At 33.9% G+C, this 22403-nt stretch overlaps 2 protein-coding genes across 7 annotated transcripts in view; both read right to left on the minus strand.

The window, feature by feature from the left end:
* The window catches only part of syngap1a (synaptic Ras GTPase activating protein 1a), a 55072-nt gene extending 44414 nt beyond the window's left edge, over window positions 1-10658 (minus strand). For 2 of the 6 annotated variants that reach the window (XM_051871900.1, XM_051871896.1), the window contains exons 1-2: window positions 10348-10655; window positions 2316-2446 (exon numbers count right to left, since the gene is read on the minus strand). In XM_051871900.1, coding sequence (XP_051727860.1) covers window positions 2316-2446; window positions 10348-10369 — 153 coding nt within the window. In that variant the 5' untranslated portion in view covers window positions 10370-10655. Of the gene's footprint in view, window positions 1-2315; window positions 2447-3438; window positions 3458-10347 lie in introns of those variants that run through there. The other 4 variants (XM_051871898.1, XM_051871901.1, XM_051871899.1 and 1 more) reach the window with 4 other exon arrangements.
* Window positions 10659-13526: 2868 nt separating this feature from the next.
* On the minus strand, window positions 13527-22380 carry scn1bb (sodium channel, voltage-gated, type I, beta b). Its single transcript, XM_051871908.1, has 7 exons — window positions 22213-22380; window positions 21866-22056; window positions 19159-19325; window positions 18624-18861; window positions 16617-16758; window positions 16210-16281; window positions 13527-14454 (listed from the first exon to the last, which is right to left on the minus strand). The coding sequence occupies exons 2-6, from the start codon at window positions 21918-21920 to the stop codon at window positions 16215-16217; spliced, it is 669 nt and encodes a 222-aa protein (XP_051727868.1). The 5' UTR covers window positions 21921-22056; window positions 22213-22380; the 3' UTR covers window positions 13527-14454; window positions 16210-16214.
* Between the last annotated feature and the right edge of the window lie 23 nt (window positions 22381-22403).

Here is a 22403-nt window from a genome sequence, read left to right on the forward strand (position 1 = left end):
TCAAACGTGCCGCGTAACACGAGAATGAACCTCATTGGTTCTTGCTGAAGCTCAAACGTGCTGCGTAACACGAGATTGAACCTCATTGGTTCTCATGCTTGAGCTTCTGTTTACCTCAACTGATGTGATTTGATTAATGTTAATAAAAGCCTAAATTTAATCTGTTTATGATATAAAGCGATTGAGTCTCTTCAGAAACAATTCATATGGATTAGTTTTACGATCTTTTTATAAACTTTTTGAAGCATCAAAGTGGTAGTTGTGTAGACTGAATCGCTCAGATTTCATCAAAAAGATCTTCATTTGCGTTCTGAAGATGAATGAAGGTCTTACGGGTGTGGAACGACATGAGGGTGAGTAATAACAGAATTTTAATTTTTGAGTGAACTAACCCTTTAACACATTCAAATCTATCAAATAATATGACTATAAGTTCATTATATACACAAACAGTAGATCATGAGCTAGCAACAGAAGATCGTATATACAGTTGAGCTCAAAAGTTTACACACCCCTTGCAGAATATGCAAAAATGTTAATCATTTTAACCGTCACATGGATCATCCAGGTAACCACACACAGGATTGAGAGTCAAGGGTATGTAAACTTTTGAACTGGGTCATTTTTAGAAATGCAGCTATTATTTTGTCTTGTGGACTTCATATAAACATCTGTTATGTGAAAAAACTTATTCAGGACAGTACTAGATGAAAAATAACATGCAATTTTCATGATCCTTCTTATTTTGTAACTGCAGCCTTTAACACAATGAGGTAGGTTAGGACGGCTGATAACTGTGGGTGTTAATGGATTAAAGACTTTCTGTTGCTGTGGTATAATGGTCAGATGTCAGATGAATGTATTGTTAATATGGGGGCCCCTCAAAGAAGTGTTTTATCACCTGTATTATTTTCATTGTATATAAATGATTTTATGATTCATACTTCTTCAAAAAGATAACATAAATGATTTGGTCGAATACAGGAGATATGTTGAGGAACACCTGAGTTGGTGCATTGATATTAAATACAAAGAAAACTAAGGAATTAGTAATCAGTCGCACTAGGCAAGAAGTTACGGTTGTGGCCATAATGACAGACAGTCACCCAGCTGAGATTGTTGATCATTTGAAATATCTTGGCACACAGATAGATAGTAAACTGAGTTTTGGAGATAATATTAATTATATTTCTAAAAAATGCATGCAACGCTTGTTTTTAATACGAAGAATGAGTAGGTTTGTAGTGAACCAGAATATATTGGAGATTGCTTACAAATCACTGGTTGAGAGTGTGCTGCCCTATAATGTGGCTTATTGGTATGGGCACCTGAATTGTAAGCAGAAAAATAATTTGGGAAGGGTCACCAAAACAGCTAGTAAAACTATCGGTAGACCACAGAATAGTCTGGATGAGGTGCACACTTCACACTGCGTTAGGAAAGCAGAGAGTATTTTAAAAGATCCTACTCATCCTTTGTTTGATCAGTTTGTTCCATTGCCCTCAGGGAGATGATTTTAAATGCCTAGAGCAAAGACAAATATCTATAAAAGATCCTTTGTACCTACTGCAATTGGACTCCTTAATCGAAAGACGATGAGATCTAGTATCTGGAATGGTGGGTTTTTTGTTTGTTTCTTTTCTTGTTGATATGTGTGTGACGTGTTTGTATATGGTACTACTGATGCGGTCAAAGACAAATTTCACGGTTGACAATAAAGATTATAAAATGATTAGCATTTTTGCATATTCTGCAAGAGGTATGTAAACTTTTGAGCTCAACTGTATATATATGATTAGTATTAGACAATTCATTTTAATGCTTCTAAATAAGAATGATATATTTATATGATTAGTTTGTAGGTGCTCTAGAGTTTGAAAGCAGCTTCTTCAACACTGATGCTGATGATGCAAGAGAGTCAAAGTGTCATCGAAGGCCTGCAGCTCCCTCTAGTGTTCACAGCTGTGAGTGTGTGTGTGTGTGTGTGTGTGTGTGTGTGTGTACCTACTTAACTATATTTAGGGGACAATTTTGTACCCAGAAGTGATCAAAACCTGACAAAATCTCCAAAAACCTCCCTTTAGGGACGTCCTGTAAAACTGGTTTAAAATAAAGTAATTAAAGGTTTTTTAAAAATGTAAAAATGTGCAGTTTCCTGTGATGGGTAGGTTTAGGGGTAGAGTAGGGGGAGAGAATGTACAGTTTGTACAGTATAAAAACCATTACACCTATGGAGAGTCCCCATTTAGATAGCTAAGTAAACGTGTGTGTGTGTGTGTGTGTGTGTGTGTGTGTGTGTGTGTGAGTGTGTTCACCTCCTCTTGATCCAGCAGGTAGAACTGGTCTCCATCTCTGACGCGGAGCTGGCGGCTCCAGCCGGGGGAGTCGTGTGCGTGGCCATTCAGAGGGGTGTGAGGCCGAGAACATGGAGACACACACCTTCCATCTGAACACACACACACACACACACACACAAGCATAACATTAGTGCACATGATACACCTGAATCAGACCTGAACATTTATTTTACACAATATATATTCAAAATAAACATCATAAAACGGCCAATTACTGTCAGATTTATCAGATACAGGCTACTTTTCATGAATACGTCACAAAATAGGACCTAAAATAATTTTTTTTGTCGCAAAGTATCACCCTCAGACAACGTTGGCCATCAAACGCAGCAGGTCAGACGAAATAATATGTGTTGTTTTATTTCACAATATTTTATTAATAATTATTACGTTATTTCATTATTTAATTACAATTATTTTAAATTAACACTGTAAGCAAAATTTGTTTCTAAATACAATATAAAATTCTGGTTTGTGTAACATTATTATTATTATAATTATTAATAATTATTTAAAATTTGTTATTTTTGCAATACTATAAGCTACATTAATGTCTAAAGAGTGTCTGGTTTGTGTAACATTATATAGATATACACAAACATTTTACAAAAAAAAAAAAAAAAAAAAAAAAAAAATTAAATGTATCAATTAAAAAATAGTATTTCTAATAAACTCCAGAATGGGTAACAGGGTCGCAGATTTAGGGAATAACTAGTTTGGGTTCAAATGTTGATTAGTTTATAGCTGATTATCAGTAAGAATAATGCTGTTTTTATCACATTTCACAAGTTAATAAATTCAACAGAAGACGTCAAAATGATGACGCATGATTTTAAAAGCAGAGAGGTCACGACCTCTAGGCCAACATGGGTCACATGACTCGAACACTTCAAGTGCACTATTTATGGAAAGCACATATCGGACTGAGAGGATGTGATCATAAATGTGCGGCACAGTAGCGCTCGATACGCCATATATGGAAACACACACACACACACACACACACACTCACACACACACACACACACACACACACACACTTACACACACAGACAAATTTAAAACTCATTTTGACACTTGCTTTTGTGTCCCGATCGCCCCCACAGCGAGAGAGAGAGAGAGAGAGAGGGAGGGAGGAAGATGGGTTACAGCCCAAGAGATGTCACTTCCGTGACGCCCACTCTCTCTCTCTCGCTCGTTCGCTCGCACACCCCCAGCCTGTTACCATGACGACCACGGCCGAGCGGGCTAAAAAACGACTTAAAGCGACCGATATAGCGCGAGAGAGAGGGATTATGAAAGAGAGGAAAAGGAAAGGCAGAGAGGTGGGTGTCAGATGGAAGTGTTTGAGTACAGCATGAAAACGGGATGAGAGGAGAGAACTATTCTGGAAGAGGGAGCCAACTCTGCGTCGCCATGGCAACCGTGATGGATGTAATCCCTCTCTCTCTCTCTCTGTAGGTGGGAGTCTCTCTCTTCCTCCTCTGGCAGCTGGACACGCAACACATGTGCTGTTAAAACATTCACAGTACACTGAAATCAAACTAAATCACCCTTCCTGCGGGATCTGATCCTATAGATCCATACGGCGGGATATCGTGACGTTTCTTCAGTCATGATCAGTCTCGAGCTCAAGGTCATTCAGGATAATCAGAATGACAATTTAACGCTGGTATTTCTATAAACATGCGCTTCAAAAACCAGTTGTTTGCGGCACAAAATCACGAGAACATGAGAACATTACATACAGTGTGAAGAAGAGTTCAGGTTCTTTTAATAAAATATCATGTCAACCTAAACTTGACAAAACATATAATAATAAAGTTTTGTGTGCGAAACAGATATCCAAAGCGTACGCGCAGAAAGCCGCCTCTCAGACAGAACGTCTTCTTGCGCTTGATCGGACATATTCACACAAAACTGTAAAAATGCCCGTATTGGCGAGTAATCTCGCAAACACAGTCACTTCTGTCTTAAGTGAACATAAACAGGTGAGAAATAAAACACACGTGTATCAGTATACTGGATCCGTGCAGCTCTTAAAGTGACAGCAGCCTAATAAACCTGCTGAGTTTTTAATGTTAATCAAACAACAAAGGACAAAGAACAAATAGTCTTTAACAATATTTGAAATTTATTAGCGCTGTCAAAATTAATATTTTAACACAGCAAATGTTTTTCTGTTATAATTTGGCTGGAGTTACTTTACACAATCACGCTCTTTTTCACGCAAATGCTTTTAAAACATTCAAGCGGCACAAGACAAACGAGAACGCGCGGTCTGTGAATGTCGTGTCATGTGACACACACAGAAAGACGCGCGCCAGTTCTCTTTTGCGCTTGAACAAACAATAACACACAGAATTATGCCAAAATGCCTGTTTTGTGGAGTATCCTCATAAGAGCCATCTTAAATGAGTTAAATAACGTCTTAAATGAACTTACAGAGTTGTGAGGAAATGAGATGCGCATCATGTTCGGCAGCTCTTAAAGTGACAGCAGCCTAATAAACCAGCTGCTGTGATGATGTCTGTCATTAATGTTCATCAAAGAACAAAGATAACAGAGAAAACTGTAGCTTTAATAAGAATTAATCTTTATTTAATTTATAATTTATGCAGTGAAGACTGTAAAGTGTTTGATAACTTTATTCAATTTCTGTATATTTCCTGCCTGTTAGACAGGTGAATATGACATTTATTATAATGGGTTTATGTGAAGATTATTTTAAGTTCACTTAAATTAAAAGTTGTTTTTAAAAAAAAAAAAAAAAAACAACTAGTAAATGTTGAAATTGACAGCTTTCAGTTATACTGTAATGTTGAATACCTATAATTAATGTAGACATCAGTACAGTATTAGTATCAGTGATACTGACCTTCATTCATAAAAAGATGCCATTAAACAAATATTTAAAATATACTGTCTTTAAGTTGTTTCTACGTTAATTTGGAGAGTAACTGTGAAATAATTACAATATAAAAATATTGAAAACTCCAATGTTTTTAATCATGATTAATTACAGAAAAAATGTGTGATTATTTTTTTTTGTAACTGATTGACGGCACTAAAATGTATGAGTTAGGCTAGTAGTTTTTGGTGTCATAACTTTATTTATTAAGGTTACGGGTCAAAAATAACAAAAACAACAACCAGGCCTAATTTATTTTATTTATTTATTATGTTTTTTGTGGTGGGGACAGTGAGAACTTTGGCAGAGCAAGTAAAAATTTAAACCACTGGCCCATTTTAAAATTTAACAGACTGTACAAGTTAAATTTTAAACTATATATTATGGTTTTGTTTAAAAATTATATATAAATGTGCATATCTCTACTAAAAATTAATTTTGACATTTTTTTTCAGATTTAATTCAAAATAATACATTAGATACAGTGTGAAGAGTTCTATTTTACAATGTCATTCTGACAAAAATATTTGGGGGACGCTATAATATTTTATATATTTTTAAATCTTTTAATAAAATGTTATGTCAACATTAATTTGACACAAAATATTTTTTCTGAAAAAGTAGTATAATTTAAAAATTCTATAAATTTAAAGTATTTACCATTATTTAAGTCTTATAATAACAAATTATGTCAGCCTAAATTTATGAAAAAAAAAAATATATATATATAATCTGACCAGAAAATCTGGTGCAGAACAGAATAAAAAATTGATCTTGACCAATCAGAAACGAGCATTCAAAGCCTGTTTAACTTCCAGAAGAAATGTTCAGCAGCACAAAAACTTCACTGAAACCAATATTTATTGGTCATTTTGTTAAATCAAAGGTCAAAGGTCAGAGGACAGAAAGGCAGAAGCTGAGCTTCTGAACGTCTGCACAGATCAGAGCGACGGTCATAAACCATATCAAACCAGCATTAATAAAGATGTTCTTAGAAATGAACTCAAACACTCGTCCTGAATGACCTGAATATGATTCATGAAGAAGAATCAAGAAGTTTTTCCATAAAGCAGGTTAACTGCAAGTGTGTTAACTTGATTTGGAAATGATTTTCTGTTCATCTGATGCCCACAGAAGCCTCAATATTATCATAATGTCACAGCTAACCTGCTAAACTCGCAGGAACACACGCGGCTTCTGCATTAAACAGGTTTATTATGAAAAGCCTTTGCTGCTGATGAAACGAGAGCGTTTGTGATTGATGCATCGAATGTGTGATTCTTACATAAACGCTCAGAACAGCCGTGATCCGGACCGTCAGAACACACCGAGATAAGAGTGTGTGTGTGTGTGTGTGTGTGTGAGGACTGACTGACAGGAATCTGACTGTATCATCAACTCTACATTTATCTAAAACTCACCAGTTACTGAAATGTACAACTGTAAAATGAAAAAAATATGAGCTTTAAAACCCGAGCTCTGTCATATTCTGTGAATGTTTGTGAAGAGAGCGAGAGCCGTCACGCCTCACTCTGTGTGAAATACAGACTGAACATCACAGCGCTGTACGGTCAGATGATCCGTGAACTACATTTCTCAGCTGAATAAAACAAACCAGCGTCTCGCTAGTAAAGTTTTGGTAAAGGTAAAGACGGTTGCAGTGACGTGCTTTGATGTGGATAAACGTATGAATTATATGGACTCCTTATATCTTTTGGATATTTGGTGTCCGTTTGGAGTCTCCAAGTGTCCTTTTTCAGAAAGAATCCTAAATTTACCTCGAAAAAAGCTTGCAGAAATGACAGTTTACTTTGTCAGATATAGCAAATTATGACAAAATAAACACGTCAAACAAGATAAATGATGTTTGCTTAATTTTACGATAAGTATGCAATTAATCACAGTTAAAACTTTTAATCTGTTGGCAGCAATAATTTATATATTATATATGTGAACAAGATGATTCAACTCATTTATGTAGAGTTTACAAAGTATATAAATTTACAACTGTAAAACAATATTTAAATTATATTACAGGTCAAAACGAAGATTCATCAACTGTAAATTTATGTAAAATTGTTTAAATTATTTTATATTAACATATATATATATATATGAACACGAAGATTAAATTTACAAATTATATACATTTACAACTGTAATACATTTAAATTACATTATATATGATATTTATATTAAATTTTATATTTATATATATATAGGAACACAATGATTCACTAAAAATTGATCAAAAATGTACAAATTATATACATTTACAACTGTAAAATTATATTTAAATTATAATATATATTATATTTGTATTAATTTTATATTTATATATTATATGTGAACACAATTCATCAACTGTAAATTTATGCAAAATTGACAAATTATATAAATTTATCACTGTAAAAATATATTTAAATGATATCATAGAATATATTAATATTAAATATTATATATATCTATTATATATGTGAACAACATGAATACTCAACTGTAAATTTATGTAAAATTTGATCTCAAACTGAGATTCAAAAACTTTTTGCATTTTCATGTCCTAATGCAGCTGAACATCTAAAACGAAGCGTTCCTGAATGATTTTATTGCTGTTATACGTCAGTAGATCAACACTGACCATCAGATTTAGTTATTAAAAGTGAAAATAAAGCAAAGCATTTACTAAAAAATACATATATATATATATATATTTCTCTGGTCTTTAATAATGTTCTCTAAACATCAGCACACAAACATTATTTATCTATCATTAATGGAACATTTTAGTTGGATGTTCGTCTAATGTTTTTTAAATGTTACTACTAGTTTCAGAACGTTCAGAGAACATTCAAAAGTAACGTTCCCATAATGTTTGAAGAATGATAAAATGGAATGTTCCCTTAACATTCAGAAAAAACTTTTTCAAAACATTTAAAAAATGAAGGTTTTTGAGGAAAACATTCCAGGATTTTTCTCCATATAGTGGACTTCACTGGGGTTCAACGGGTTGAAGGTCCAAATGTCAGTTTCAGTGCAGCTTCAAAGAGCTCTACATGATCCCAGACGAGGAATAAGAGTCTTATCTAGAGAAACCATCGGCCATTTTCTAAAAACGTAAACATTATATACTTTTTAACCACAAATGCTCGTCTTGCACTGCTCTGTGATGCTCCACGCATTACGTAATCACGTTGGAAAGGTCACGCGTGACGTAGGAGGAAGTACCGCGGTAGGGCGAAAAACTCCATCTCATTTTCTCCTCCAACTACAAAATCGTCCGACATCGTTGTTTTACCTTTTTTTGTAAAGGTCGTTTGACGTCACTTCCACCTACGTCACGCGTGACCTTTCCAACATGATTACGTAATGCGTGGAGCATCACAGAGCAGTGCAAGACGAGCATTTGCGGTTAAAAAGTATATAATGTTTATTTTTTTAGATGGTTTCTCTAAATAAGACTCTTATTCCTCGTCTGGGATCATGTAGAGCTCTTTGAAGCTGCACTGAAACTGACATTTGGACCTTCAACCCGTTGAACCCCAGTGAAGTCCACTATATGGAGAAAAATCCTGGAATGTTTTCCTCAAAAACCTTCATTTCTTTTCCACTGAAGACATAAAAACATCTTGGATGACATGGAGTAGAGTAAATTATCAGGAAATTTGAATTCTGAAGTGAACTAATCCTTTAATTCATCATAACTATATCAAAGTAGTAACCAGCAACCAATCAAGCACATCACAACTCAGATAAGCTGTATTTCTGTAAAGTCAGAAGCACGAAACACAACTTACACTCGATCCACACCAGAACACAATCAACACTGAGCTGAACTGATCTGAATAATGATGATATCTCCCAAGGGTAGCAGGTACAGAGTGAACAGCAACGGTCCTAGTACTGAGCCTTGAGGTACTCCATACTGAACTTGTGATCGATATGACATCTCTTCGTTTACTGATACAAACTGATAACGGTCAGATAAGTAAGCCAATGCAATTCCACTAATGCCAATAAGTCTATTCAAAAGAATGTTGTGATCAATAGTGTCAAATGCAGCAGAGAACAAAACTTGAACTGAATTGATCTCAATAATGACTCTATTGTCTTCTGTAGAGCTGCTTTACAGCTGAATCTGAATTTGATGAAGTTTGCATCATTGATTCTGTTATTTTCCTGTTTATTACTTTGAAATAATCTGAACGCGCAATGAAATGAATATATATAATGTTATAACAAACTGTTTGTTTGAAGGAGTTTGTTCTGCTGTGGAATAAACTCATTTTCCAGACAGAAGCCCGGCGTCCGTCCGGCCGGAGAGCACGACATTTAAAAGCTCTCAGTGAAACATCCTCCAGCTCAATGTAAATGACCTCTTGAGATCACAATGACCACTTCACAACAGCACGACTGACACTCATCACACCATCACATTACTGACGCTTAATCAATACACATCAGTGATGATCAGTGCTAATGTAGAAGATAAACAAAACAACACTAACATTATTCAATAAACATCCATTTAACAAGATAAAACCCTAATGTACACAACAGATAACAAAACACTGAGAAGAAACACAATTAGGCCTATTAAAATAAGAAAAACATCAATTGTTAAGTGTCACAGGGAATTCTGGGAATTTTAATTATAGGATTATTTATTCTTTTTTACTTCTAAAAATGGTACCTTTACCAGCTGGTAATTTACAGTAAAAGGTTAGCTCTGCTACAGTTTTCCCTGTACTTACTGTAAACCGATTAACATTTTTTTACAGTTAAAATTACAATAATTTTTGTGTGAGTATTTGTGCGCGCGCATGTGTTCCGGAAGCTCTCTCGCGCGGGCCGCTCCTGATTCGGTTCGGTTCGGGATCTATAAATAAACCGCTCGACGCGCATCTGCTGTTACTGAGCTCAACTATTCCGGCTGATTATCGATCGCAATGATCTGACTAGAACGCGGAATCGAGCATCACTGGACTCCAGTGTGTGAGAGCTGTCAATCATCTGGCGGCCAGCGCGAGGCCGTATTGATCAGTGATCGGAGCCGATCAGATGATCGATGATAACTCTTACCTTGTGAAGACACATAGGACATGATCCTCCGGCACTGACCGTGATCAGCTCGCTCTGTGAGGATCCATCATCACTCCTCCAGCGCGACAACATTCAAAAATAAAAGAGCAAAATGACGCAAGGCTCTCAGACGCGAGCCGCGGAGTCGGGGCGGGCGCGCGCACGGCGAGGCGCGCTCACGCAAGGTGCTATTATTGATCTGAATGCTGATCGAAATGATCCGCCGATCACTTTGCGCTTCCCGTCACCGAACGCAAGCGCGCACTCGCACGCATGCGGGAACGCGCAGAGGCTCGCGCACCCGGCCGGCACAGCGCGGTCCAATGAGTGGACTGATCGATACGGAGCTCGGTGGAGCTCAGAAGTTAGTCAGTGGAGTTGGTCTGTGGTCGTGTAAGTGTAGCTCGAGCTCAGGTGAGACGGACACACACTGACAAATATTATTACAGTTTAAAACACCGTCATTTATATCATGTGATCAAAGCTGAAGTCTCAGCATCATTACTCGTCTTCAGTGTCACGTGATCCTTCAGAAATCATGATCTCGTTTCTTATTTCACTGAATCTCTCCAATAACCGTCATTTTTATTTAAGGATCAGGATTGATCTGGATAGAAGTGTGATTTCTAGAGCTGGAAAAGTCATGGAATTTTCAAAAATAATAATTATACAATTAGTAAATGATTGAACTCTGAAAAATTCTGGAATTTAAATATTTCAATGTATTTATAATTATTTTATTTAATATATAAATATTTAATTAAATTAAAATGCCACACCTAGTTTCTGTAAAATAAAGCTTATTTCTTTTATAAATATCTTATTTCATTATTTTAATTAAGTATTATATATATATATATATATATATATATATATATATATATATATACTAAAAAAACATAATTATTTCAATTTATTTATAATTATTTTATTTCTTTAATGAAATATTTATTATTGTAACCAACTATAATATATATTTATATAAATTTTGAATTAAATTAAACATTTTTGAATTTAATTATTTCAATGTATTTATTTCATTATTTTAATTAAATATTATTATAGATATAATATGTTTATATAAATATTTAATTAAATTAAAATGCCACACCTAGTTTCTGTAAAATAAAGCTTATTTCTTTTATAAATATCTTATTTCATTATTTTAATTAAGTATTATATATATATATATATATATATATATATATATATACTAAAAAAACATAATTATTTCAATTTATTTATAATTATTTTATTTCTTTAATGAAATATTTATTATTGTAACCAACTATAATATATATTTATATAAATATTTAATTAAATTAAAAAATTTGGAATTTAATTATTTCAATGTATTTATTTCATTATTTTAATGAAATATTATATTGAACATTCAAAAAACATAATTTTCAATTTATTTATAATTATTTTATTTCTTTATTTTAATGAAATATTTATTATTATAACCAACTATAATATATATTTATTTATATTTTTCATTAAATTAAACATTTTGGAATTTAATTATTTTTAATTTTTTTATTTCATTATTTTAATTAAATATTATTATAGATAAAATATATTTGTATAAATATTTAATTTTAATAGTTTCTGTAAAATAAAGCTTATTTCATTTATAAATATCTTATTTCATTACTTTAAATATTATTATAATTATTTCACTTTATAATTATTCTTTTTTCTTTATTTTAATGAAATATTTATTATAGTAACCAACTATAATATATATTTATATACATTTTGAATTAAATTAAAAAAAAATTGAATTTAATTATTTCAATGTATTTATTTCATTATTTTAATTAAATATTATTATAGATATAATATAGGTTTATATAAATATTTAATTAAATTAAAATGCCACTCATAGTTTCTGTAAAATAAAGCTTATTTCAATTTATTTATAAATCTTATTGTATTTAAATATTATTATTATTATTATTATTCAGTTTTTGAGAGTTCTGAAACTTAATCATTTCAGTTTATTTTTTTAATGAAATATTTATTATTATAACCAGCTATATGTATTTATATAAATATTTAATTCAATTAAAATGCCACTCCTAGTTTAATGAAACCGTGTGAAGCTGCAGCAGAAACATCATCATCATCATCATCATCATCATCATCGTTCACTCGAGTCCAGAAGATCCAAAGAACGTCATTTTGTGCTGAACTGAAACTGCGGGATCAGATCTGTTCATCACAGGAACACAACATCCCAGAATTCATCAGAAAACACCAGTGTTTGTGCTGCTGTTTCCCTCCGAAACGACATCACTTCCTGGAGGATGATGTCATTCAGGAACTGAATGGATTTTATAAAAGACTAACATTGAGGGCAGAGGAAATGAAAACAATATTCCCAAGAAAGAAGAAACTGGCAATTAAAAGAAATTGTGAGTTTGAGTCGTATTGATGAGAGATTATTCACCTCATGAAACTCACATGATAAAAACATCCATCAGGTGATTCAGACGTGAAGAACACACACTGGACACACACTGGACACACACTGGACGCAGTGCACTACATAGACAGCATCTTTAGGCAGCTCACTAGTGTGAGGAATGATGAGTGCAGTGCTGTATAAACCGGCTCCGGGCCCTCAGGGGCCAATCTAGAGGAAAAACTGGGTCAAAACTCTGGAAATAACTCAATACATACTTCTGATTGATATGGATTAAAATAAATGAATGCAAATTATTTAGATGAATAAATTTGCTTCAAACTAAATACATTAAACATGATTTACATAGACAATGTGATTAAAATAAATTAATAAAACAAATTAAATATGACTTAAATGAATACAACTGATTCAAAGATAATCAATAGTTTTGATAAATAAAATAAATACATTTGATGATAAATAAATAACTAAACAAAAGCATTTAATTAAAATAAATAAAACTTTAATTTAATAAATAACTTTGATAGAAATAAAAACAATTTGATTTAAATAAATAAAGTCTAAAAATCATAACAGTAATAAAGAATGAAAAAAACAGAAACTAAATATTGTCCAAACAGTATATTTATAGTAATAATATTATCTCACAGTATTAATCTGGTCTTTATTTATAAACATATACACTATTTTGATTATATTTGGGCTCCTGCTGCTCAATATTGGAGTTTAATAATCATCTCATAAATATTGTTCATTTAGTGTTTTTATTAAAAATCTTGCAGCTCATCAGACTATTTCATGCTTACAGAAAATATGCAATTAGTATAGCAAATAATAACAGTGATAATAATATAAAGAATTCTTCAGTGTTGTCAGTGTAACGTTTATTAAGAAATATCTGATCAATTATATTTGACGTAGTTTTGTTATTCAGGGTTACAAACACAAGATCAGAAATCACACAGTCACAAGATTCATTTCTCTCTCTCTCTGTCTCCAGCACTGCTTTTCCCAGCATTCACTGCTGCGTCTCTCTCAGAAACGCTGGTTCAGCAGAGCCGGACTGTGATTGGCTGGTTCAGTGAGAGCAGGAATGTGATTGGCTCTTGCAGTGTGGGCATGCATTAAAACGGCACAGAGCGGGAGATGACGAGCGATCGTATGTCTTAATGCACTTACCCACAATGCATTTCGGCACGAGGTAATCGCTATCAAACTTTATTCTGCTACATTGTCATATTGCACCGTATGGATTATTATACAACTAAGATTTATAACCTCTATGAAGCTGATTATAAGAGTTTCTCTCTGCATATAAACTGATTTACATTCACACGAACTCATGCAGTTATAGCACTGCACGGCGTTTGGCTTTAACTATAATATTTATATTTATATATTTGTCTGTATGGCCTCGATATGTGGCAGGACCAATAAAGACTCCTGGCTCTTCACTGACCTCTAGTGCAAAATCAAAGTATTGCGCTTTTCTGTTTCAGTGGAGAGTGATGCAGTCGATAGAGGAAGGTGTTTCTCCGGTCGAGTCATGCATAGCGTCATGCGGAACAGAGGATCTGATCGATCAGGTGGAGGTGAGAAGAACAGGTATAAAAACAGGAGCCAGAGACAGCCAATCAGAAGAGGCTTTCTGGGAAGAGGCTCCTGGGAAAAACCTGCAGACACCAAAACAGAGAGAATCAGAGACCAATCGGCTTGTGTTTCTGAAAGAACACGCTCAGAGCTTCAGCTAACGTTCTCTCAACGTTATGAACAAACGTTCTTCCAGTAACGTTAATAGAACGTTATCTGGTCTTTAATAATGTTCTCAAAACGTTATTTATACATCATTAACGGAGCGCTTTTTCCTGAAACGTTTTAGATGGATCTTCGTCAAACGTTTCTTTAAATGTTACGACTTGTTTCAGAGAACATTCTAAAGTAACGTTCACATAATGATACAATGGAATGTTCCCTTAACGTTCACACAACCTAGAACAAGAAGATTAAAACATTTAAAAACTGGACATGTTTCAACTTTCATACATTCAGTTTTCATAAGTTAATGGGAACATTAGCAAAACATCCTGAGAACATGCAAATTAATGCTAACAGCATGTTAATTCATGTTAGCAAAGTGCTAAAACATGCTAACAGAATGCTAATGCATGATAACAGGCTAAATTATTCTTACAATGTGTTAAAACATGTTAACAGCATGCTAGTTCATGCTAACAATGTCATGAAACAAGCTAATTTATGCTGGCAATGATAAAACATGCTAGCAACATGTTAAATCATGTTAGCAACATGCTAAAACATGTTAAAATGCTAATTCGTGTTAGCAATGTGTGCTAAAACATGTTAACAGAATGCTAATCCATGCTAAATTATTCTAGCAATGTGCTAAAACATGTTAACAACATGTTAATTCATGCTAGCAATGTTATATCATGCTAGCAACATGTTAACTCATGCTACCAATGTGGTGAAACATGCTAATTTATGCTAGCAATGATAAAACATACTAGTAACATGTTAAATCATGTTAGCAACATGTTAAAACATCCTAGAAAAATAAATGCTAATTCATGTTAGCAATGTGCTAAAACATGCTAACAGAATGCTAATTAATGCCAACATGTTAAATTATTCTAACAATATGCTAATGTATGTTAACATGCTAATTTATGTGAACAATGTGTTAAATCATGCTAGCAACATGTTAACTCATGCTACCAATGTGATGAAACATGCTAGCAACATGCTTAATCAATGCTAACAATATGCCAATTCATGTTAGCAACATGCTAATTTAATGCTAGCAATGATAAAACATGCTAGCAATATGTTAAATCATGTTCGCAACATGTAAAAACATTAAATCATGCTAACATTCTAATTCATGGTAACAATATGTTAAATCATTCTAACAATGTGTTAATTCATTTTAACAACATGCTAATTCGTGATAATGTTAAAACATGCTAGCAACAATGCTAAATCATGTTAGCATAGTGTGCTAAAATATGGTAGCAGCATGTTGAATCATGCTGTCAACATGGTAAAACATGCTGGCAGTGTTAATGCATGCTAGCAACATGCTAATTAATGTTAACATTGTGCTAAAACATGCTAATTCATGCTAGCACCATGTTAACTCATGCTAACATGTGTTAAAGCATATTAGCAAAATGTTAAATCATGCTAGTAATATGTAAATTCATGCTAACATGCTAATTCATGTTAGCAATGTGTTAAAACATGATAACAGCATGTTAGCAACATGCTAACAAATGATTAAACATGCTATGAAGCTTTTAAAACTTTCAGACAAGGCTTTGTCCAGCCAACACAAGTTTGTCCTGACAACTTTACGTTCTAGTTTTTGATTGTGCGGTGAAACAGGCCCGTCACTGCCGTCACCTCACCTGTGTTATTCAGCGACCTGCACACCGCCGCAGTTGTCTTTGCTCTCAGACGCTATGGCTAAATACTCCGCACTGCAACAGAACACAAACGCGACACTTGTTAAAGTCTGAGCTGAGTTCAGGTTTTAGTCTTTGCTTTTGCAACAATAACGATGACATAAAGACGTATCTATTTATACATTCATCTTTATATCACTGCGAAATCTAACTATAGTATCGTCCGGCTCTAATCTGATAAATCAGGCATGAAGACATCACGATATTAGGTAACACTTCACAATAAGGTCCCGTTAGTTAACGTTAATGCAGTTCAGCGCGCAGCAATAGTCCTGCAGGGTGAAAATGACTTTACTGTACAAATCATCCATGTTGAGCTCATAAACCTTCACAGAACTGCAGACACTCACGCGCTGGCTCTCAGAGCTTCCTCTCCAGCGGCGGCGATCTTCCTGTAGCAGTAGATCATCTCCACCAGCAGCCAGAGCTGCAGCCCGATGATGGACACGTACATCATGACCTCCGACACGATGGACGCCGTCCCGCGCGTGGCTGAAACACAGACCGTTATCATGCCGCTTTTGCCTCATTCTGTCAAATCAAACTCATTTCAGAAACTTCGCCAGCTAAAACGTTTGATTTTGTTAATATTTTTCTGTAGAAAGACAAACATAAAGTGTGATGAAAGCCAAAATATTAAATGTCACATTTAACTGAGTAATCCACTGTTTTGTAGAGGAGGGTCAAACTGACCGATTTCATCTGTGATTTGGAGCCAAATTACAGGGGTGTAAAAATGACTTTAGAAAGACGGCAGCTTCATTATTTTATTTTTACACAGAGTTCGGTGGATCTATTATTGAAATCTGTTGACTTTATCAATCATTGTTGCAGTATATGCCAATGATGATGGCTCAAAAATGGGAAAAAGCACTTTTTTTCATGTTCTTTCCAAAGTTTGAATGTCTGTAACTCAAGAAATATTAAAGATATCTCAATATCCTTTTAGATTTGGGTTCTTAACAAATTATTCTTTAGATATCTTCATTTTTAAAGCTCTATATGCTTCATTCTAGAAATATGAGGATCTCAATGTGGCTCCAGGATTAAATTTTTGAATTTGACCCATTTTCAGTAGTTAAAAAACCAAACGTTGGCCATGTTGCATACAGCTGATACTTGTCCTTAACTACTGATACTGATTATATTTAAAGAGGAATATCTGAAGAACAAATAATGTTGAAACTAGAAATGTATCTTATTTCCTTAAACAGCTGCATAGAACAGAACGTTCCTGTCTGAGAGCCAAAAATACCCTTTTCCGAAGTTTGTGAGCCTGTAACTATAAAAGTATTAAAGATATCTCAATATCCTTTCAGATGCTGGCTCTTAACAAACTTTTCTTTTACTATCTTCATTTTTAAGGCTCTATATGGTTCATTCCCAGAGATATGAGGATCTCAATGTGGCTCCAGGAGTAAATTGTTGACCCAGTTTCAATGGTTGAAAACCCAATGTTTGCCACGTTGCATACAGCTGACACTTGCCCTTAACTACTGATAATATTTAAAGAGGAATGACTGAAGAACAAATAATGTTGAAACTAAAAATGTATCTTGTTTCCTTAAACAGCTGCATAGAACAGAACGTTCCTGAGAGCCAAAAACAGTCTTTTTCCAAAGTTTGTGAGTCTGTAACTAAGGAAGTATTGAAGATATCTCAATATCCTTTCAGATGCTGGCTCTTAACAAACTTTTCTTTTACTATCTTCATTTTTAAGGCTCTATATGGTTCAGTTCAATAGATATGAGGATCTCAGTGTGGCTCCAGGAGTAAATTGTTAAATTTGACCCATATTCAGTGGTCAAAAACCAAATGTGTGTTACTCTGCATAAAGCTGATACTTTTTGTCTTTTAAAGAGGAATATCTGAAGAACAAATAATGTTGAAGCTAGAAATATATCTCATTTCCTTCTATCAAAACAACTGCATAGAACGTTCCTGTCTTTTTCTAAAGTTTGCATGTTTGTAACTCAAGAAGTACTAAAGATATCTCAATATCCGTTCAGGTTCCAATTATTAACAAACTTTTCTTTTTGCATCTTCTATTTTTAAGGCCCTATTTAGCTCAAATCCAGAGATAGGAGGATCTCAATGCGGCTCCATGTGCAGATTATTGACCCAGTTTCAGTGGTTGTAAAGCAGATGTGGTCATGCAACTGCAGCTGATACTTGTTGTATTTAAAGAGGAATATTTCATATTGTGTCTTTCTTCTTCATTTATGTATTTCTTTCACCAGAAAAAATCCAAATCAATGACCAAAATCAAACTTTCCAGCCGGGGAACTTGACAGAAGTCATGCGTTCCAGGTTGAAACCTCGACAAGTCCATGGTGAAACCACCGAGACGCCTGTACCTTTGGCCACCACAGTGAGGTAAACCTCTTTCTGTTCGATGGTGGTGAACTCGTAGTGCGCGTAGCTGAGGATGCGGTTGAAGATGCAGCGGTAGACGCCCGAGTCGTTGAAGGTGACGTTCAGGATGTCCACAGACGCGTCCTGAATGTCGAAGGTTTTCCTGCTGCCGTGCCACTCCACCCGATCCTGAAAGCGCTCGTCGACGATGTTGGACACCTGTCCGTCATAACTATAAATCTGTCCCGGGACACCAAACCATCAGAGACAGGAAAAATATCACATGGTTTCCCAAACCCACATGACTTCAAACTTCAAAATCACCATTAAAGTCTGCTAAAAGCTGCAGTCCATCTACATTACAAGCCCTCTGAAAAACACACCCAAACTTGCTTTGACATCGTTTGAATATGGGCTTGAAATATTAGTTGGAAAATATTTAATTTATATCATATGAACTGCTGTTTTGTGGAGCTGGAGAGCATCTTTCATCATCACGTGATCAAGCGTCTCCATGAGACGGTCTCAAACACTCACGTGAATGAAGTCGTCCTCTCCTCGCGCCTTGAAGAGCCAGTCGATGGTCGCCGTGGCCTCCACCTCTCCGCGCATCTTACAGGAAATGCATCCCAGCTTGAAGCTCCGGCCGGCGACGGCCTCCGTGTCCGAGTCGACCTCCGCACACGCGCCGCGGCACACCGACACTGCAGAAACACGATCACATGATCCACAGAGACCGATGATCACAGTCAGAGCAGCTTCATATTGTCATGTGTGAAGACCGAATTAATACTGTGAAAAATAAATGTGTAATAATATTATTAATGTGTATAATATTTGGAAAACATTTAGTTTCTCTTGTTACATCATTGCTTTCTTTTCTACTGAACTTCTATTTATTTAAATAAAATTCTATTCAACAATTTTAATACATTTATTGTAGTCAAATTTATTTAAATAAATTTATATTTTACTTATTTTAATCAAATGTTTTTGTTTATTTACATCAAATTTTATGTATGTATTTATTTTAATCAGATTTATTAATTTAATTTTTCTTTATTTAATAACATTTTAAATCAAATGTATTTATTTTATTCAATTTTTTATTTAATATTTATTTACATCAAATTTTGTTTTCATTTTAATCTAATTAATTAATTTATTTCAATATATTTTTATTTAATCAAATTTTAAATAAAATGTATTTTAATAAAAATGTTTTATATACATCAAATATTGTTTATTATAATCATTTATTAAAACAAATTTATTAATATATTATTTATTTAAATGTATTTCTATTTTAATTAAATGTTTTTTTGCTTATTTACTTATTTTTTTACATCTAATTTTATGCATTTATTTTAATCAGATTTATTAATTTATTATTTATTTATTTAAATATTTTTATTTAATCACATTTTAAATCAAATGTATTATTTTATTTCAATGTTATTTGCTTAATATTTATTTACATCAAATTTTATGTATGTATTCATTTGAATCTAATTTATTAATTTATTTCAATGATTTTTCAAAATCAATTTACTTTAATGAAGTTTTAGTTATCAAATACTGTTTATTTTAAGCATTTTTAAAATCAAATGTATTACATTATTTAAAATCATTTATTTGTATTTATTTTAATTTTTATTTTAATCAAAAAATTCATTTATTTTCTCAGTTTTTCTATTCAACAATTTTAATACATTTATTTATTGTAGTCAAATTTATTCAAATACATTTCTATTTTACATATTTATTTACATCTAATTTTATGTATGTATTTATTTGAATCAGATTTATTAATTTATTATTTATTTATCTAAAAATGTATTTAATCACATTTTAAATCAAATTTATTTACTTAATATTTTTTCATCAAATTTTATATGTATTCATTTTAATCTGATTAATTTATTTACATTTTTTATTTAATCATTTTTTTTTAAATCAAATATTATTTTAATCATGTTTAAAATAATAGTCTAATTTATTTTAATTGTTTTATTTATTTAGTTTCTATTGTTACATCACTGTTAGATGTTTTATTTAAATCATCCAAAAGTTTTTTTTTTTTTAATCAATTCATTTTAATTAAAAGTATATTATTTAAAATGTTTATTTATTTTAATCAAATGTTTTGTTTGTACATCAAGTTTTATTTATTTGTGGCGGACGCTGCCACACGAGGGCCGGCCGTATCTGCGTCTGCGTTTAAACGATCGCGTCTGAGACGGCAAGATGATTTCCTTAATTTTCTTGCTGTCAAAATTAAGACTCAGTAAGTCAGGATGAAATTGTCCTGTTGGCTGCAAAGACGGATTGAGGCCTCAAAGAAGGCACTGTTTGAATTACATGATGACACCCAGATTTATTGGGATGAGTTGGACAGTGTCCTTCGACAGCACTGATGTTTCGAGTCTGCTTGGAAGGACGGAGCAGCTGAGTGTTGAGCTTTGTTCTCTGAAACACGTAAACAAGTGCAAAGCGTTGAATGTCAAAGAATAAAGAAGTTAAGGAGTTCAAGATGACTCCATGTTCTGTTTGTAAGAGTGGAGCACATTGTGTGGCTAAATGTTCCATCTTTCCAGAAAAGCCCATGGAGGACAAAAGGTCTTTCATTGGTGAGAACCGCATCTGTTTTGGATGGGCATATTTCTAAAGACTGCAAAAGACGTCATATCTGTGGCACATGTGCGCCATCCAACTTGCCTTCATGAAGATAAAGAGCCCGTGAAGGTATCATGAACAGACTTCACTCCTACAGAAGCGCACACAGGTCAGGAAGTTGAGAATGTAGTAACACAACGTGCCTCTAGTTTCGTTATTTCTACGGCGGAGGAGCCACAGAACGAGATTCTTCCGTATGCTTTACTTCGTTCAAAGCTGTGCAGACGCTGGTATTGCTGTATTTTGTGTGTAGAAGATGCTGCGGGATGTATATGCTGTCCTATCGTCTTTTTTTCCCTTAAATTTAGACCTTGAGTCTGTAATAAAGATTGATTATTTATTATCAATTTATTCATTTTAATGATTCATTCATCATTCATCAAATATTTATTAATTTTAATCTTTTTCTTTGTCATTTTAATCAAATTTATGTTAGTTTTAATCCTATTTTTTTTTTTTATTACAGATGTATTTTTTCCTCTACATTTCCCTCCAGCGCTCCCTTGCGGCTCTTGATAATAATGAATTGATGAAGAATAAAATTTGATTTAAATAACCTCAGACTCACCTGAGAGCGCGCAGAACACACACAGGAGCAGCAGGCGTCTCACACACTCGTCCATGATGCTCACACACACACACACACACACACTGATCTCTCTCTCTCTCTTCTGTCGCTCACTGACGGATCTTCATGTTCTGAGCGGTTCTGAAGCGGCCCGTCCCGCTGATGTGATGTTGAACAGATGTTCCGGGGCTCTAGATGATGCACAAACATGTCATACAACAAATACATCAGACCTGAGATCAGTGTTTACAGTCGCTCTGGTTTTTTTTTTTCATGTATTTAAGCATCTGAAGAAAAGCGCGCCACACGCACGCACATTCAGTTATTAATATATCCCCAGCACTCACTGTAATCTTGCAGAATCTCGTGTGATAATCCTCAAGCATCAGACTGATGTTTCTGATCAGTTATCAGAGATCTGTCGAGTTTAAGCGCCATCCTGAGCGGCTCGTTCACGCGTTCGCTGAGTTCTGACGCTCGGACTGATGCATTGCGGTAAAAATCCCGGGCCGCGCGCGCAGGGCAACCGAACCCACGG

Source organism: Ctenopharyngodon idella, chromosome 19, assembly GCF_019924925.1.
Source record: "Ctenopharyngodon idella isolate HZGC_01 chromosome 19, HZGC01, whole genome shotgun sequence".
Classification (NCBI taxonomy): Eukaryota; Metazoa; Chordata; class Actinopteri; order Cypriniformes; family Xenocyprididae; genus Ctenopharyngodon; species Ctenopharyngodon idella.

What these genes read in the sequence shown, in the direction of transcription:
- scn1bb (XM_051871908.1), bottom strand. Translation starts at nt 21,920, where the DNA reads ATGGACGAGTGTGTGAGACGCCTGCTGCTCCTGTGTGTGTTCTGCGCG. An exon ending in CCTCACTGTGGTGGCCAAAG is followed by an intron (nt 16,759 to 18,623) that starts GTACAGGCGTCT and finishes TCTGTGTTTCAG; the next exon opens with CCACGCGCGGGACGGCGTCC. An exon ending in GAAGCTCTGAGAGCCAGCGC is followed by an intron (nt 16,282 to 16,616) that starts GTGAGTGTCTGC and finishes GTTCTGTTGCAG; the next exon opens with TGCGGAGTATTTAGCCATAG.